Raw genomic sequence first — 20,025 nt, 5'->3', positions numbered from 1 at the left:
CCTTTGACTAAACGTTGTTACTTGCCTTTATTTATTGCTTGAAGAAAAACAGCCTTGCTCCATATTCTAATTGAGGCTGTACTATGTAGTTCAGTGCTTTTAGTAAATATCAAAAAAGCAGAAGATAGTATCAATACTCAGAAAAATAACTTTCATACTAAATCTAGAGAGATCAAATTAAAAACTTCATCTCTAGCTATTTGAAGTAATTAGAGTGAATTCTAATTCTTAGAAACATTTGAAAGGTTTTTTTTAAAACATTGAAAGAAAGCTTAGACATTTTTATTACTTTAAGAAATTTTTCACTGTCTACAGAGCAATATAATATTGGTGCATAAGTCAGATGTTGGACCTGGGTGATCCAATTCAAATCATTTTTGCAGTCTGGTTGTTTTTTTTTGTCTTGGTCTAACCTCTGTAACATCTGTGTAGCATTTTCTATGTGCAGGATTCCAAAGGGCGATGCGCAAGGTCAGTTCGGTCCTTTAACAACTCTAGAAATAAAAATAGTCATTAAGCATATACATACCACATTCTGTGCATTGAAGTCTAAAAAGTAGTGATATATGATATGTTAAAACATTTTGTAAAGTTAATTGTATTTTGATGAATTTTAACTTATCACATGTAGAATTTAAAATAGTTGCTATTCTGCTTAACTAGTACATTGTGGCATAGTACCATGATTTCTGATACAGATGTTGATCTTTTTTGTTCTTTTCTGGGAACCAGCAATAAATAACATCTGCAACAGCATGTTGCTATCAGGCAATCTGCTTAAGTTTCCTGTGCTGATCTCTACAGCATCAGCAACATGAGTACCACTGCTGCCCAGGTTTTTTTTTAGTGGGGCGGGGCAGGGTTTTTTTTTGCTTTTTTGTTGGTTTTGGGGTGGGGTTTTTTTGACCTTCCCCCCCCCCCCCCCCCTTCTCTCACCCCACCCCCAACTGTCTGACTTGCCTGACAGGAAATTTTCTAATTGCCGGAACAGCTGGTCACAGCAAAACCGCCAGGGTTGGTCTTCCCTGCTAGACTTATGATCACTCAGTCAGAAAATCTAAACATCATGGTTTCTTAGTCATGTTTAAGTTTCTGGCTCTACGTGTTCGTTCTATTCGGGTGAGCTTAGTTTCTTATTTAAAAGAATAAGGGGGGAAAGGGGAAATTCTATTTTAATCAAACTTCTAATTTCAAAGCAATTTTAGTCTCTCACTGCTTTGGGATCAGTGCTGTGTGTATGCAAAGGGGTTTGTATTTTCTTAAAAAAAAACCAAAAAACAAACTTGTGGTGTGCTCATATTCTTAGAGATTTCTAAGCTACCTGTTGATAATTTAACCTTATTGGGAATGTCTTACCTGTCTGTAAACACTGTAAATCTTACTCTTTTTTTTTTTTTTTTTCCTCCAAAAATTTATGGGTTTAGCTGTATGTTAAATTTTCTCACTGAGAGTCTAGTTTTATTTAAAATCTATTTTTAAAATTAATACTTAGTGGTTATTTTAATAGTTAAATTTTCATGTAGCACTTTAAACTATAAAATAACGTGGGCTTTTTAATATCTTAGATTTACTTCTGAAAACAGTATTAAGAATTTTGACACTCTTGCATTAGTTAATGTCATGGTTATTTTAACTTTTAAATGATAATTTAGTCACAACAGACAGTTAATTTGTATAATTTGTCTTGTTGTTGAGCATGTATTTAAACATAAAAGTGGTTTAAGTAATGAAAAATCCCTAGTGTAGAACTGTAGTATCTCAAGCACTATTTCCATACTACTTAACAATATATGTAAACATGCAATGTGATAGAGCATTTTATCATTGAAACTCAAATAACTTTTCATGTTTCTCCTCCTGTAATCTGCAAATACTTTTCAGTGGAAAAAAACCCCAAACAACCAAAACCACCAACCTCAGCCACCTTCTTGTGTACTGTCTTAACATCTTAAGTGAGGGAGGTCTACCAATTTGTAAATAAAAGGGATAGTAATTTAAGACCTAGCCTTTGCAATACTTGTTAGAAAATGCAATTGAATTTGCTTGCTGTAACTGAAGCATTACAACAAGACATGCATGTAAAACAATGGAACATAGGCTGCATTATGTACACTTTTTTTAATGTAAAATAAACATGTATCAACTCATAGTCCTGAACTATAGTTCTTTACCACAGGCAACATGAAAGGTATTTCTTAGAAGTCAAATAGATAAAACAGTGCCTTTTTTTCATCAACTTATGGCAGCTTGATTATATTCTCTTTAACATTCTGTCCATTTAAAATGCCAGGCAGTGCAGATCACACTAAGGGGTTTCAGCCCATATAAATTTTAGGGTGTATTTAGGATATTATCCCGATAAATCGGGAATCGCAGCTTTCATAGATTAGTGCTGAATATGCTTGTGTATATTTTTTTGATTTGTTGATTTTTTTTAAACTTTGAATTTTTTTTTGATTGCAATGCTTTTAAATGTTAGTACTTACAAAGCAGGAACAAAACTTATATCAAAGTTACTGAGAAATGAAAGTTCCACCCAATGAGTATTTTTTTTCCAATGCTGACATGCACAGTTTAGTTCATGAAATAATTTTGTGGTGTTTGATCAAAAGACAACTGCATTACAAAACTGCTTTTGGTGACCAACACTGAGCTTTCAAAATGCTTACAGGAATTTCTCAGTTTTACCTGCTGAACAACTTACTCCTCACAGTTCCTTTGTGAAGAAAGGAGCCCTACTTCTGTCCTGGCCTTTGTATTTTCATTCTGAGGAGGGGAAGGCATTTTCGGAATTACCCTACCAGCCTGGCCAACCATGTTTATCCAAAGGGCTTCACCTATCCTTTGACTTGTTGCTCTGGGACAGGACTCATTCTTCAAACTCCTATCTTGCTTAGTCTATAACACCAAAAGAATGGGGGGAGTTCAGTCTCAGTAACCAGATTTGCAGTCTTCATTATGTGAGTTGGCTACCTGGAACAAATGTGGACATAGACATCCTTCCAGATCTCAAAACTGTTGTAGTAGAAAGCCAGGAATGAAAAGAGTAGGAAGTATAGAGAGTAAGGAATAAATACATGAATACAGTGATTTTTATTATCTCTATGCATGGTTTGTCTCTTAGAGACTTAACAATTTAAGAATAAATGAAATTAAAAAAACACTGAAACTAAACATATGCAAATAGTTTGCTTTTAGGAAATCTTGTTTTCTGTCAGATAAAACAATAGGTGGCATCTGCAACAAGTAATCTGATGTTATTTGAAAATACAAGTTTTTCAATCTTTGAAAAAGAAGCAAAGGCATGAATTGTGGAAACCTGTATTTCTGACTTCAAATGTCCATGTTAATTAGAACTTACTTCTGCTCTATTCTTGCTTTTCTTTGGTATTAGCTTAAGACAGACAACATACATGGAATATCCTTAAAGACTTAATTTTATGCATAGCAGTGCTTTGGTTTTCATTGTATTAGAATAATTGCTACTTCAAAAGCGACATATTTAATTAGCTTTTAGAGCAATTATTTGTGTATGAGCATTTAAGTAATCATTAGTTCTGTTAAGTGACTCAAATTGAATATTAGTCACAGATACAAGGAATGTTTTTTATTCCATGGTTTAGCTCACTAAAGTTGCTTACTGAGGTAATAGGAGATTGTGAAATATTTGTTAGACATTGAATTTATTTTTTTTTCAAGTCAGTTTTGAATTGAAAATTAAGGGTATAGTGAGTATGGAATGTGTGAATATGTGTAGAATTGTCTGAGATTTTCAAAAAATACCTAGACTGATGTGCCTCTCACATTTTAAACTCTCTTTTTTAACGTAATAAAGATTTCCATAAGCCCTAATACCAAACCTAGAAGTAATTGGTTTTCAGTTTGTTGGCTCTTTTTTACTTCAAAAAGCATAGCTCATAGGCGTTTTATTTCTTCAGGTAATACTGAAAATTCATTCTACATTCATAACAATTTGGGAATGTAAAACTGCATCTAGGAGACTTCCTGACTCAAGGGAGGGGAGGAAAAGGAAATTATGTATATGAGCTGGGGAACTGTGCCAGCATTGAGTCATCCTTTTAAAATCACTTGATATCCAATAAGCATACTGTCTTTACAGGACATAACTGTTATATGTAATTTCAGCACCAAGGTTTAATATCATAGTTAATATTTCAGAAATGGTTTCTGTTTGGTTACAGAGATCAACATTATTCTGCCTGTAACAGGAGAGTATTTTGCCAAATACAGCAATGTCCAATTGAGCTCTGACAAGTACAATGAAGGCTAACAAAGTAGTAAAAGGAAACCTGCAACTGTGGTTGGAGCAGTGTTAAGTAACTTGCTGGGGAATCCCATTTTTCTGCTTTCAGCCTTATCTTCACTTGTACCGAATGTACATATGCCTCAAGAACATGCATTTGTCTAGAGGAAGCAAAACATTCCTGAAATAGAGATTGAGAGGGGTGAAAACAAAGCTGCTACTTCCATAAAGAAAGTGGAAAAATCTATGCAGCTATATACCTAACATAACAAATGAAAACTGATAAAAGTATTGTTGCTGCTGCTCAACTTCAAAGTGGACAATAAGATTGCAATTAGCTCTTTATTACATTGCTTTTTTTGAAAATTGTAATTTCAGTAGTATAAGCTGATACAGCAGTCAGATAAGTTAAAATTCATTAGGTGCAGTTGAACAGTATTACGAGGAAGTATGCTATGAACTGTCCTTTACACCGATAGCTTACTATTGCCTGCCTTATAGGAAAAGGGTTGCACTTTACTATTGTTGAAGTATTTGTATCTTTCTTTCAGAAGCTTAATTCTAAAATTTATTTCAGGGCTGTTCTCTTATCTTGAAAGATGGCTGACATTTGAGGCAGGTATTCACCAATACTGTCAATATAGATCTGACTCAGTTGTTGTGATTAAAACTAGCAGAAAGATTTGGGTTTTTTCTCTCATTCTGGTTCCTGACTGTAGAAGTTGAAGTTGCAGAACTGTGGACTTTCCTAATGGCGATTCTGACTGGTTTATGTGTAAATTATCACTATATAAATTAAATATATAAAATATATTTTAATTCCTTTTTAAAATGTTATTGAAAGCAGAAAATATTAATGAAACTGTTCCTGGAAGAGTTTCTGCTAGGATCCCACCAACATTTCTTAATGTGTTAATAATGTCTGTTCAGAAGAAGTGTTAACTGTGCCAATACTACTTTTACATGCTAAATTGTGTATTAGGAACAAAGAATCCCGCACAGTTTCAGAGTGACTTGACTTTGGCAGGTGGTGACTCTACAGGACTGGCAATACCACTGAACACTCAGCTGAGCAGCATCGTGGTCGGTGCCTTAGCAACTGCAGTCTCTTCAGGTCCAGACTAGGAGAGTAGTATGGGGCTATTGCTCTGTATGCAGCATGAAATCAGTCTGTTGTTGCTCTGTAGCAAGGATGCAAGGGCTTCCAAAATAATGTTAAAACCAAAAAATGATTCAGAGAAGACCCTACAAGATTGGGAACTGGAAGGTTGCTTTAGGGTGAAAAATCTGAGCGAACTCTTATTGAAGGGGCAAAATAAGTCCTAAGTCTGTACGTAACTATACATACTGCTTGTTCCTTTTTAACTCTGTTGAGAGTAGTACAGAATTAACAGATAAAGGTGAAACCTGGGTCTTGTTGGAACCAGGAATATCAGTATTTCAGTTAATCTCTCCAGTAGTTACTTAACCTAGCTTAGATATTAAAACAGGTTTTAATTATTCATGCAGATTATAATTTCTTATTCTGTTTATCTAAAGTTTACCTTAAGTCAAAGTCTTAACCCCATTTTTACAGGTTTTGGTCAGCATGTCAACAATGTTTGCTCTACAGGAAGAACTTTTTTTGAATACAGGACCTGTCTTAAGGACTTGTTGCTTATGCCAGATTTCCCACCCACTGGGTTTTGATGAACTGAAGTACGTACAGCCATGTCTGTACTGGTCATCTGTGCCTTTTTCCAATAAAAGTTTATCTTAAAGCCCTACTGAGAGGCAAGTTGCTTCTCGATTCCAAAAGCAAACATACTATGGTATTTTTTTGTTCAGGTAAAATTCAGAGGTTTTATTTAAAATTACTCTGAAGGTTAATGTTTTATTCTTGTTCCTGTACATCGGTTACTTCCTAGTAACTTCCATTTCTGTTAGGAAATGTTCTCACTGGGAAGCCTTTTATTCAGATATTACAGGTTTGGTGGTGTATTTCTCGATACATTTCCTTTATACAGAAGAAGTGTGCAGAGGGAAAGTTCTTTGATCAGTGTTTAGTTGTCTACCAGCTGAAATTCCCCGCACTTCTGAGGAGATATTCACCTACATCTAGGTGGTATACATTTTGTGGGAAAGGGAAAATGCAACCTTGGTTTTTAGTCACTTCTATCCCTTTCATTAATGGAATACCTATGCGGTGTGTTATCTTTAATACCCCTTCCTGATGCAAAGGGCTCAAGATAGGATACGGTTATTTATCACATATCTCACTCTATAAGAACTGGGATTTTCTAAATCCACATATGAACTTTTTTATAAAGAGAATTTTCTCAGGAATCTTTTTCTGAATTTGTTAGTGAAATTCAGGTATGGTGAAGGAGCCATTTTTTTTGTTTAGCCTTTAAGTGCTGTTATTGCCTTTTTTGTCATCAAATAAGAACACCCATTTTCCACAATACAGGCATCAGAGTAATCAAAAATGTAATGCCAATCCTTTTGAAGTGTTTTAGCATGTTAAAAATAAATGGAATGTTCTTTCAAAAAGCCTTAATCTATTATGTATTCATAGCATGTACTGCACATACTCATCTTTGCTCTTGATATTATAAAAAATAAACTGCTAGTTGTTATTCTGTGCATGGTTATCACGAATATATTTTTAAAAGACCCACACTGTTATAATAAAATAAAACCTTTCCAGCCCCCTGCAACCCCCAGTTCTGTGCAGGCATATCTTTGTTAGAGATCTAACCTTTGGACATTTAGGGTTTGGTTAACTTTCTGTGTTTCACTTATTTCAGTTTAATTTCACTGAAGGTGACAGCAGAGGTGATGCAGTCAGTCTTTCTGTTCAGGATGAGTCTAGTTTACTTTCAGTCGCATTCTATTTGACCTGAATGCTTTAGATGTCTTAAGCAGTAAATGTTTCCCTGTTGTTTTTTTTTACTTATTCAATTTTATGTCACTTCATGACTTTGCACCCATTAAATGTCACCTATGTGTAGGAACAATTTAAATATAACATTCCATTAGTATTATTAGTCTAAATATTTTTTTTTAGATAGCTGCTGCTTTTTCCCTTTAGGGTAATTTATATGTATTATAATTTTAACATATTTTCAGTATATTAAAGTGTGTATACTCAGATCTTTGTCACTTATTGTGAGGCTGATGAACTAATTGCTCTTTTAGTAACTCCGATCTAAAATATGCTATCATAAAGAGTTAAGTGTTTAAAATATCTCTACTTACATTCATATAATTTTGAGTACTCATAAAAGGAGGAATCTGTCTTCCAGGGATACCTTTTCTCCTAAGCAAGCATTCCATATGTGACATATAAGCTTATTCTTTGATGTTCTGTTTAAGTTAATCCACGTTTAATTCTTAGACATCTTTGAGAATTAACTTTCTTGCTGAACTTCCCATTTCTGTCCCAGTGTTAAAATGTCTTTGTCAAGCACTTGTCATTGTGCATGTTTACACTTTGCTTATGTGTTTATTCACGAACCTGAAACTGAGAATTTTAGGTGCAGCAGAACCCCTATGGTCTTTGGATGTGCTAATGTCCCTTATTCTGGATAGCCTCCCTCTTCCTGATACAAGTAAGAGCACAAATCTGATCCTGTGCCATCAATTTAAATGATTCAGGACTTCTTACTTGTGGATTATTTTGTTGGTGTCAGAGCATACACTTAAACATTATATTTTTTAATTTTTATCTCTAGTTTGTTCTTTCTTTGTCCTTTTTATATAAAACTTGTAGACTAAGAATGCTTCTGTGTTTTGAGGTGCTATTTAAATTATAATGAGTGTTTATTGTATTTTCTATATTTATCATATTTAGGTTGTGTCATAAGAATATATCTCATATGGCATTCACAATACTTAGTTGTTGTAAGTGTGTGTCTGGCAACCCTCGCTTAAAGTGTCCACAGATGGTTTAAGCTCAGACTCCAGAATTCTTGCACACACCCTTTTTACTTGTTTTTCCTTTCATACCACTGTTATGTTATCTTCAGGAACTGGAAGTTAGAGGTAAAAGGGCTATGTACTCTTTTTGCTGCTGTATTCATGATTAGAAAATAAATTCAATCTGTAAAAAGATTGGAATTATTAGGAGTAATAAAAGAAGTGGAAATTACAAACCTGTGGGAACAGTAGGAGTGGTATCGTGAATGAGACTGGCAGCTCTCCTAGCAGTTCAGTGCCCATTTTACTAGCCCTAGACCATCTTTTCAGTTGTCCCTAGAACATGCTGCTCAGAAAAAGGTCTATGGATAAGCTCGTCTGTGTAAAGCAGGCAGTGTGTTACGCCATCCAGCTCTGTGTGGGCCACTTCTTTACACACAGAACCATTTTCAGATCTCCTACTGAAAACTCAGAAATCTGAAGGATAAATGACAGAAGATTCTGTATGTAGATAAACTCACGTTTTTCTCTTACTTTTCTGGGCTCTTTTGTTACTACTGAGAAATATTTACCTACTAAGGCTCTTCTACTTCCTTTAGAGTTTGAAGTCCAGCTTCCTTTTAGTACGTTATCTAGTAGTTTTTCCTGTAATAAGATCTCAGAAGCAAATACAAATATTTAATGTTACAGCAGAATTAATTTGTCTTGAATTAAAAAATGAACATAAAAACAAATTCACATAAATTCAATTACTAAAACAAAAGTAAGTATTTAGAGTTTAAGTACCTGAAATACAGAATTTTTCCAGCAACATGATTAGGCTGCTATTTTTATAGCCTAATAATGGTTAAACGGTTTTTAGAAACTGCTTGCCTAGAAGGTGTGTATCCTTTTTCTTTTTTCCTGACAAGCATGTTTCCTATTCTAATTTGCAGCTGATTCCTAAAGAGAAAAATGTGTCACCCTTAGTATGCTGAACCTCTCTCTCTTCCCACCACCGATTTGGTTTGTCTGTGGAATATAGCCCATTCAGTTGTTTGTTATGCACAGGAATGCATACATGCATAGACATATATTGTGAGGTACATTACTAAGAGCTTACTTACGCTGAGATACTTACTGACCAGAATAGTTCTAACTTGCAAACTGTATCAGTACAGGAAGTTATTCTGAAATAGTGGCAGTTTAAATTCATACCCAAACTTGTTTGTCACTTACTTCCCTTCTAGGCCGGTGTTGATTTAACACTATTATACTGTTAAGGAAATGTTAAGGGAACTCAGAGTAACATTACCGTCTGTTTGTTTCCTTGTATTCTATATTAAGTTTCATGATAACGGAAGCCAGTAGCAACCACTTTAAGTTGACTAACACAGTATTTAAAACTTTTTTGAAATGTGCCTTTCTATAACAGTTTTACTTTCTGCTGTGAGGAAGGCCTTAAAAGAGAGCTGTGTGGCTAAAAAAATCAATTTATTTCTCAGGACTTTTATTTAGACGTTGTTGCAGTAATAAGGCTTGAGAAAAGGGAACTATCCAAGCTTGTAAGTAACAGAAATAAAACTTAGGCAGTGGGGTGTAGTTATAACTGGAAAGAAGATCACCATTGCAATGGCCAGGTCACTGGTGAGTGAAGGGCTGCAGTAGTGTGAAAGTTGTCAGGGAACAGGAGAAAGAGGAGGAGCAGAGTCTTTCAGCACCCTACACATCTCATCTAATCTGAATTCATCACATGGGACAAATGTTTTTTTCCAAATATTAGGGAACGATCAGAGGCAGAGGTTAAGAGAAATTCAGTACCAGGCTAAACAGCTGACTTTTCTTCCAGCATACTGTGAGATGACATCTGTCAATTAATGTAATTAGTACAGTTAGGTGAGAAGTAGCGATCTCTTTTTCCAGTGTGAAAGGTTTGTATTTTAGTTCAGGTGGATAGTGTGTACAGTGAGGGTTGATTACTTCTGCATATAATTTGTATTTCTATAAAAGGCCTAGCTTTTGTATTTTTAACTGCATTTGCAAAATCTGTTGGTAACTATTCGTAATAAATCTTGCTCCCAAATGTGTTATGGACAAGTTACTAAAGTAGGATATGATCTGAGTTCTGTTTAATTTAAAACAGAGTTGTATTAAGTCTGCCTTATAAGGACTGAAGAATATCTGAACCCTGAGAAACTGTGAAGACTGGGAATATTCTTTTAGCATTAGGAATGTGAAGTGGTAGTTTGGAGGGTTTTTTAGAGGTTGCCCAAAATAACCACTGGAAAGTTGGTTGCATAATAATTGCATCGCATTCAAAAATATTTTTGTTTGTATATAGAGAATGAGTTAATATATTTTCCATTTCTTGTTTTTATTACATTTTATGATGTTTTTAAAGCAATGCATCCACCTGATCACTTTGTGTCCCTGAATCTGAGTAGATAATAGAAAGATTTGAGGAAGTTCTGTTTCACGCGTTTTTTTACTTTCCCAAGGTTGCCAAGGAGCTAATAGGTAAAACAGTGAAACAAAAATGGATCAAAGTATCTGAAGTAATGTGTACTTGGCAAGCTATTCTGCTGTGTTAGTCCTCCCCTGGGATTCTCTAACATTGCAGTAGGTGGTTTAAGTAGTATGTAATCCATCTGATTATATACTAATTTAAAAGATGAAAATACAGATGTCCACCAGCAAATAATTCCTTTAACAAGTGAAGGAATCGGTATTTCTTTCAAACTCTCTAAAGATTCAGCCTTGAGTCAATGACGGCAGCATTTTATCCTGAAAGGAAAAAGGAGTTTAGGCTTATTAGGAGTAGTACAGAGCACGCATACATACACACGCGTGCAAAATTTTGGCTGTCTTAAAATAGAAATCGGCACCTATCCTTATTGGTCATCCTAGATTTAGAACACTCAATACAAATCCAAGTTCTTTACATTAAAATATCTTTTCTTCTTTTTCTGATTTTAAAAGTTGTCAGGATGTTCTGTGCATTATTCCAAAGTGTACACTGGATTTTTTTTTTTAATATATGTACACACTCTCTCACACATACATGCTCAGGATTTGTTATGTGCAGTTTCTTTCCAACTTTGGTTAAAATCTTTTGAAAAAAAGGGTCTTTCGAAAGAGAAATGTTGATATGGGAAAAGCATATGTTAGAGCAAGCTGATATGTATGAACAGATGCTGTGCACTTACTAATGCACAGTACTGCAGTGACCAAATACAAAAGGATACTTTCAGCAATAATTAATGCATATAAATCTTGCTGAACACTTGAAAAATCTATAAATTCATGCTTCAGAAACACGTCTTTAGAATGCTGCCTCTAGTTGCCCATTACTAGAACTAATTAGTGCACGTTTTTGTGCGTATAAATAAAGGGAAGGTCTGGAGCAAGGAAAACATGCCCTTGGTGGAAAGGGGTCAGGTTAGAGAGTACTTAAGCAAACTGGGCGTACATAAGTCCCTGGGCCCTAACAGGGTGCACACATGAGTGCTGAGGGACCTGGAAGATGTCGTTTCAAGATCACTCCAGTGATCATGGTGATTACGAGAAGTGCCTCAGGACTGAAGGAAAGCAAATGTCACCCCTGTCTTCAAAAAGGCTAAGCCAGGGAACTACAGAATGGTCAGCCACACCTTGATCTGTGGGAAGGTGATGGAACAACTGATTCCTGGAAACCATTTCCATGTACGTGAAGGACAAAAAGGTAACTGGGGTTAGTCAGCATGGATTTCACAAAGGTGAAATCATGTTTGACCAGCCTGAAGGGACAGTGCAAAGAGGACAGAGCCAGGCTCTTTTCAGTGGTGCCCAGTGACAGGACCAGAGGAATGGGCACGAACTGAAACACAGGGGGGTCCCTCTGAACATCAGGAAACACTTTTTCACTGTGAGGGTAACTGAGCCCTAGCATGGGCTACCATGGGAGGTTGTGGAGTCACCATCCTTTGAAATACTCAGAACCTACCTGGACATGGTTCTGGACAGACTGGCTCTAGGTTGCTGTGCTTGAGCAGGGGTGTTGGACCAGATGACCTCCATAGGTCCCTTCTAACATCAACCAGTCTGTAATTCTGTGAAATAGATCTGAGACTTCCTCATTAAATAGAGGAAAAGTATTCTCAGATTTATTTTATTCACTATAGCCCATAGAAGGGTTAGAAAGAATGCACAAAAAGTTGATATTGTAGTTAGTATATTTGCATTATATAAGTTAACGATTCTGTGTAATGCCTAGATAGTTCTATGGATGACATTTATAAGAATGCAGGTTTTTTTACTTAATTTTGAACACTTGCTGTTAAGTTCTGAAATTCTTTCCTTGTGTAACAAGGAGCGGTGCTTTTCAGGGAATTTTTGAATTCTGTGCTGAAAATGCTGAATTAAGTGCAGACCAGAAAAACACTAGAAGATCCACTGCCCTTTAGAGCTTTCTGGTGACAAGTTTCTCACAGAAGGAAATGCTGAAGACTGGCAGCTTTTATAGAATAGACTCTCCTTGAGAAGAGAGGCAATGAGATTCTTTTCCGTACCAGAATTTTCTCAGTGGCAGGTGGAGAGTTTATTGCTGCTGAAGTGGGGGTAGAGGGTGTGCTGCTTTTCGAGGAAGTGTCTTGAGTCTTACACTGTCTTATAAAGGTGAGCACTAGCATCACTGCAGCGTAGTGGTCCTCATTCAAGTGTTAAAAAGGAGGGCTTTCCTAAGAGATACGGTCCTTTGATGCATTCTAGGTGTGCTTTACGAGGACTACATTCTTAAGAAGATTGGTTTCCATTCATGGGTTATGAATCTGGAACAGAGATGAACCAAACAGTATCAGCCTAAGCACAAAAGCTTGGGAATCGCTGACTTGCTTTGTCAACTCCATTCTTGTCTGGATTCTGATGCATCCCTTACAGTTTAAGCCATGTCATTACTGAACTAATACTGCCTTTTGTAACAGATATGATTTACTTTTTTGTGTCTTAATTATGCAAATAGCATTGCTCAGTGTTTTTTATCTACATGTAGGAGCATGTAGTTGGTTGTATTCAGTGGCACTGATATTTTTCAACATACTGTGTATTCATAAACATTTTAGGAAGATGCACCACTAACGTAAATTTATTCCACTGTGTTCATCTGTTAGGAAGAAGGAAATATAAAAGAAATTGCAATAACTCACCATGTAAAGGAAGGCCATGAGAAAGCAGACCCTTCGCAATTTGAACTTCTGAAAGTACTAGGACAAGGATCCTTTGGAAAGGTTGGTAACTGAACTCTTGTAGAGCCAATTATTCAGGAATATAGCATTGAATAGGAGTGAAATATTTAGAACAGCCACAATCTTGCATTAAGGCAATGCTGCAAGTGAAAACTACTTTCTGAATTAGTGCTAACTAGCCACTGTAACTTTGGCAGATCTTTTTAAAGCAGTAAATTTTTTTCTGGTTTCTGTGATATGTAGTTCTCAAGGTTCCATAGAAAAATTGGCTTGATATGAAATAATTGGATATTCACTGTTTAAAATGAAATATCGTTTTTCTGTAACTACTCTTCTGTGTTGGAGGGGGTGGGCTCTGAAATGTTTTTTTGGTAAGTATTCCTAGTTGCTAACTTGCTAATGATAGGTCATCACCAGCACAGAAGCTATAGGCATAATTTATTTTTGTAGCAGATTGTAATTGCAAAGAGCCAATTTTAGGCAATAATGGCTACTGAAGTAAACATGATATATATACCCTAGTTGTGGTCATACTAGACATTAGCTGTCATAATTTGGTTAAAGCACAACGTACCTTCGTGTTTATTTGAAGATCTGTTAAAAGACTCTGTTTCTAGCATTTAGTGAGTACTGTCCACACTGAGATCTCACTAGATGTACGTGATTCATACTTTTAGTTGTCCAGATCCAACGTGGAAGCAAAAGATTAACTTGATGTGACAAGGCAGATCACTGAGACAGAATGGAATACACAATGTAAGACAACAGAGCCTTTATATCAATTTTCCACCTTAATTGCAATTCTGAATGTGATGTTAGGCTCTAGCATATAATGCCATCTGTATGGGGGAAAATGAGAATAACTGGTCCAATTATCTCTTGGTGGTAGGAAATTATATTAGTTATATTACTGGAATAGAAGTTCCAGTTAAGCTTGGAAATTTAGATGTTCAGAAACTATAAAATTTTGTACTCAAACTAGTAAGAATTCACCGAGAAACCTGATGCCAAAGGTGGTTTCCTGTGCTATATGATTTCACCCAGAATTATAACCAAGTTTTTATTTGGAAATCTTCAGATCAGGAGAAGTAAATCATTCAGGGGCAAGGAAATGTAAGTTAATAAATGATAATTTTAACAATCCCTTGTATTTCATTTATATTACTAAATTCAATGCTATAACGGGGCGGGGAGCAAGTTTTGAAAAAGCAAAAGTAATTGATTGTCTAGTTGACTCAAAGTGTTGCCGAAGTGCTGAACAATTCAGTTGTTTTAGCCTTTATGCAAAAAGGATTGATATTACAAACCCCATAATATCTTTTCTAATAATTTGGGAAGATGTCACCAATTTCCACTCAGTTTAAAAAGACTAATTCTGCATGCTTTTCAAGGTTCAGAATTTTAGGTTCAGAATTGTGGAAGAAAAACACACCTGCCACAGGTTTTCTGGTTATTTATGAAAAAGTGTAGAGACATGTTGTGGTATACGAGAATGTTAAAACTAATTTCATATAACGTATTTATGTCTGGTTTTGTATCCAGTTCTCATTTATGTTAAGATCCCTTTGCATCATCGATAGATGATCAGAATATATAACCAAGCGTAAATACTTAATATGAAATTAGTTTTTAATGTGTTTTTCTTCCACAGTTCTGAACCTAAAATTAGGCTTTGCTGGAATTCACTTTGAATTAAGGATATTTAAAAAACAATCCCACTCAAGAAATCCCATTACACTAAAGAAGGAAATGAAACACAAATAAGCTGAGGCTGGTTGTTCTTTATTGGTACATGCAAAACTAATCTGAAATATGTCATGAAAAGGTATGTTTTTGGGACACAAGAGGTTGTTATAATTTTATAGGAGTTTTTATTATTATTATTTTGTTATGCATAGATTCATACAGTTTTCCAGATCAACTTTTGCATACATGTTTATCTTTATATCTGACATGTTATTAGCACTTTTGCTATGCCATCTTACAAATTTGAATAAGACAAAACTATTTAGAGGTAAATTTTAAAAAACTGAATTTTATGTTTCAAGTTTGTCTCAACTTCTGAGAGAATGCAAATTCATCCTTTCTTCTGTTCACTGTAGTCAATTAAGTTAAACCAAAATTAATTTAGCAGACTTCCTTGAATTAACCTTTTAGATTATGAAATGAAGGAATAGTAGGGAAAAAAAATGAAGGAAAATTTTGTTCAGCTTTGCAGAATCTAAAACTGTCAAGCTGAGTTTCATTGAAATAATACTGACTACTTGAATATCATAGCCAAGCATATTGATCAGACTTGCCTTTATTTTCTTTCAAGAATTCTTTTTTAATTTTCAATGCAGGTCTTTCTTGTCAAAAAAATCTCAGGATCAGATGCTAGACAGCTTTATGCAATGAAGGTATTGAAAAAGGCCACCTTGAAAGGTAAGCGCTGTTGAGAGAGCAGGAGGAGGGAAGAGGAACTGGGGACATTATACTCAACTTTAATCTTTACACACACGTTCTGCAGATTGTGTCTTAGAACTTTCTTCTAGCAAACAGCAAATAGCAGAATACACTACCTTGCCTTGTATTGTAAACCCAGAAAGATTAAGTAAACAACAGTACTACACTGATATTGATGGGGGAAAGTAGGTACCTTTCCATGCTGTTTGTTAGATGATGGTGGGTTTAATAGGGTAGTTGTGTTACATCTGCCACCGACTTGTTCCTGAGCTGTTATTTGAAACTTAATATCCTTCCTTTTTTCGTTTGCTGTGCATCACCAAGGATACAGTTAATGCCTTTTGCTCAGTTTATATTTAGGTCGTGATATTTAAAAGTGCATTATATCAGCTGTTTTATTCTAAAAGTTTTAAGCACAGGAGTTTAAGTCTGTCTTTAAAACAGAGGTATACAGTACATTTTCCCTAAACTTTTGGCACTTGTTCTGGATGTATAATATATTTGATAAAATTATAAGTTAATAATCTACTCTACTTGAGCAAATAGGTAAATTATTTTGTTTCCTGGGTAGTTTTGGTCTTGAATTGTTTCAGTAACAAAATAAGTTTAAACCTAAACAATCTCAATTCTGTCCCGGAGAATTAGACAAGAAAAAAGAAATAATGTAATTTTTACTGTAGACTAAAATGTGATCTTTTCACATCATTGTGAAAGTGATCTTTCACACTAATCCCTTAACCAGAACATGTATTTATTGCTTTATGCCATTGTTTAATACTTCTGTCTGTAGTTCTTATAACTCGTGACTGTACTGAAATTGCAATGGTAATTCTGGGATAGTTCCAACAACTTGTAGTACTTCACCTATGTTGTCGTTCATTAATGTTGATAACATACAGCTTAATCCGGAAATACAGAATGACTGAGGGAACAAAAATTTACATTAAATTGTGAACTTCTGCTGAAACATTGAACTTGACATCTTTCTGCTTAAGATCTAGTGCTGAATATCTAATCTCATGAATCTCATTATATGTCACTTCCCCTTAAAACTATTAGAGAGGGTGTAAGTATTTTTTAACAGTTTCCTATATTTTGATTCCTCTGTGTTTTGTGGCACGTGTTATTCTCATTATTTACTTCCTGTTTTTCTGAAATTGATTTCCACTCATTTAAGGTATTTTGATATCCTCAATAGCCTTTCATTCTCCAGCCTGTTCATAGCTCAGGACTGGAGTCAAAGGTCATTCAGCAGTTGCTTTTTTAAGACATTTAAAGACTTCTCTCTGACACCTTTTGATTGTGATTTAACCTTATGCGTAAAAATTAAGAGTCCAAGCTGTGGATCTAGTTTTGCCTACAGATGGCAGAGACTGATAAATACAGTAACTGGAAGCTTGACACTTCTGGTTGGAACAGGAGTCTCTTTAAGGTGCTAAGAATTCAAGGGTGCAAAAGTCTTGAGCAGAAAGGTGACACTAGCAGGAGGATGCCACGCTTTTAAACACTTCGAATTTTTGAGTGTCTTTTGGTTGTGATTCATGTTTGAATCACATGTGATTCAAGAGTGGAGTTGCAAGCAAATGAAGATTACTGTTGAAAACTTAATATGAAATTAACTGAAAGTAATCCTTTTTTTCCAGAATTGCAACATTTATCTAATCTAATGTTGTAATTTTAAATAATACACTGTATTGCTTGATTTGTCTAAGGTTCCTTAGCTCTTTCAAACATATTTCACAAAGTTATTTCTGTGTTCTAAAATTTAAGATAAAAATGCCCTTTAAAGACCGCTTCTTAATCGAAGGCAGTGTGATTCACAAATCAAATTTAGAGAGACTATTTTCATAGGAATGCAACTATATTAGCCAGAACACACAGCAACTATGAACAATCAACCTTTTAATGTTTAGAGCAAATCCAAAAATATATGCATAAACTTTGTTTAGTGCAGAGACTAGTTTATTAATACACTCTGATAGAAGGGATCACCTTTCGGTGCCCATTTATGATGGGGAGAGAGAAACGGCCAAATCATCGCTGGAGAGTCTGGCATCAAACATTTTAAGAAAAATCAGTGCTTCCAGCAGTACACATAAAGAAACTATAATTAACAGAAGTGAGCCATTATTTATCTTAGAAATCTAATACTAATGTCTGAAATAAGCTTAGTTACTTATACTTCTTTTGCTTCAGATTTTGTAAATCCAGACTTTCTCTAGCTTTTCAGGAGCAAGGCTTGTTATCCATATAACTGTTGCATAGCTATAGGTACTGAAGTCTTTTGAATTTTTTTTTTTCTCCACAGAACCTACCTAAAAAAAGAACATTCTGCATTTTGATTTTGTAATGCAGATAAACACTTGGAACAGTGAAATCACACAACTGTTTTATGACAATTTAATTACTTTAGATGTAAGGGTCAAAATTCGAATGTGATGTTTGCTCTGTGTTTGTTGAGCACTTATTTCATGTGCTTCCATTTTTAGGAACCTGCTGTAGGGAGATGGAAACTTGATAAAAATGTATCTATGTAACTTTTTGACAAGTACTTGTATTACTGTAAGTGCCTGTTTCTGGAAAAAGGTAGCGAAACTTCTAAAAGACCCTTTTGCTTCTTGACTTTTTTTTTTTCTTTTTCCTGCCTTGTTATGTTTTAATGGCTGGGAACTCTGGTTTGTTAACTGTACTAGGAATGCCAGCATCTTAAACTTTGGACTGGACTTCGTTGCTCTGGGCTGCTTCCTTCAAGAAGCTGTATCATATGGGAAGGAGGCAGTAACAAAATGTAGAATAAGGGAAAGAAAGGGAAATGCAACATGTTAAACCAACGTAGCAAACTTCACTAGCTCCCATCTGTAAGAGTTCTGAGTTTTGTCTGTGTCCTGGCTAATCTGGAGCTTCAGATGGGGACGAGGCACTGACTGGAGTGGCCGGGGAGTTGCCTAGGACAGCTGAAGCAGGTGCCATGCTCAGCTGACTGTCCTGCCTGTATTCATGGATTGCCAGCCCCATATGTGGGGCATCTGCACGTGATGCTCATTTAGTTTAATCTGTGGTGGTATAGGAGCAGATATTTGTCTGGTTCTGAGCCACCATGATGGGGACAGCACAGGCAGCTTGAGCAATAACAGCCTCTGCTGTCTGATTCACTGCACTATGCACATGTTTACTCTCAGTAGACCTTTTTAAAATCAGAAAGGTTATCTGAAGTACACACCACGTTGAATGGGTGTTCTTTTTATTCTAAGTTAATAATAAAGAAGGGAAATAAAACAAAAAATTTCCTTTGAAATTGTGAAGATACTTAATGCAAGTTGTTTGAATTGGTTAAGCCAATATAAGCATCTTTATGATAGTATAATTGTATTTGTTATTAGTTTGTTTTGTTATGACTTTAATTTTCCCTGCTCTTCAACAATAGAGGAAATGGCTATATTTTCTATACATAGCTGTGACAGTTTTGCTTTACTGTTGAAAAGGTTAACTAAGTATAGGGCAGACTGAAGGGTGATTATGTTTTCTCATGTGCTTTTGTTATATTTATTTACCCAGTGTCAGATTTTCCCAACAGCAGAAACAGAAGCAAACTGAAATGCATAATGAGATTTATCAGAAAGCTCTGTACTGTGAAATAAATTCTGTCTCATATCTCTTCTATATATAGCGACCTGCAGACCATTGTATTACTACAGGCCACGATGTGAAGTACATCATGAAACATTGAGTAATACTGATTCATAATGTAAATTCTTTTATTTTAATCTTGCTCATATCCTGTTGTAGTTCGAGATCGGGTTCGAACAAAAATGGAACGTGATATCCTAGTAGAAGTTAACCATCCTTTTATTGTCAAGTTACATTATGGTGAGTTGTAGAAAATTTAATTTTTATATTGTAAAAATGGTGCTTGTCAAGATCGTACCTACTGTTTGCTTTGTGGTTCAGAGAATCGTAGAAAATTAGTGTCTTATCTCAATCCTGGTTGTGCAAATACTTGCTGTGTAGTGATTCTCATGCAAAGTAAGCACATGGCTACCTTCATGTACAGTGTTAAATCTCTATAGGACTCAGAGTCTGTAGCCCTTTGTGTTTTCAGAGAGCAGTTATCTATTTATGTCTAGCCATTCTTTTCCAAAACCTCTTCTTTTTCGTAAATGTCCTTCACTCTTTTTATTATTTCGTAGCCTTGCTTTATTTACTCTATAGAAAATACAT

The 20,025-nt window shown here is 35.3% G+C and overlaps 1 protein-coding gene across 4 annotated transcripts in view; it reads left to right on the top strand.

Moving 5' to 3' along the window:
* Window positions 1-20,025, top strand: part of RPS6KA3 (ribosomal protein S6 kinase A3) — an 80,369-nt gene that overhangs the window by 23,252 nt on the left and 37,092 nt on the right. For 2 of the 4 annotated variants that reach the window (XM_013294814.3, XM_005231908.4), the window contains exons 3-5: window positions 13,288-13,404; window positions 15,705-15,786; window positions 19,594-19,674. In XM_013294814.3, coding sequence (XP_013150268.1) covers window positions 13,288-13,404; window positions 15,705-15,786; window positions 19,594-19,674 — 280 coding nt within the window. Of the gene's footprint in view, window positions 1-1,010; window positions 1,120-13,287; window positions 13,405-14,099; window positions 14,119-15,704; window positions 15,787-19,593; window positions 19,675-20,025 lie in introns of those variants that run through there. The other 2 variants (XM_027778941.2, XM_027778942.2) reach the window with 2 other exon arrangements.

The sequence above is a fragment of the Falco peregrinus genome, chromosome 4 (assembly GCF_023634155.1).
Source record: "Falco peregrinus isolate bFalPer1 chromosome 4, bFalPer1.pri, whole genome shotgun sequence".
NCBI lineage: Eukaryota > Metazoa > Chordata > Aves > Falconiformes > Falconidae > Falco > Falco peregrinus.
The sequence above is the reverse complement of the archived record's forward strand: the minus strand, read 5'-3'. Positions and strand labels throughout refer to the sequence as shown.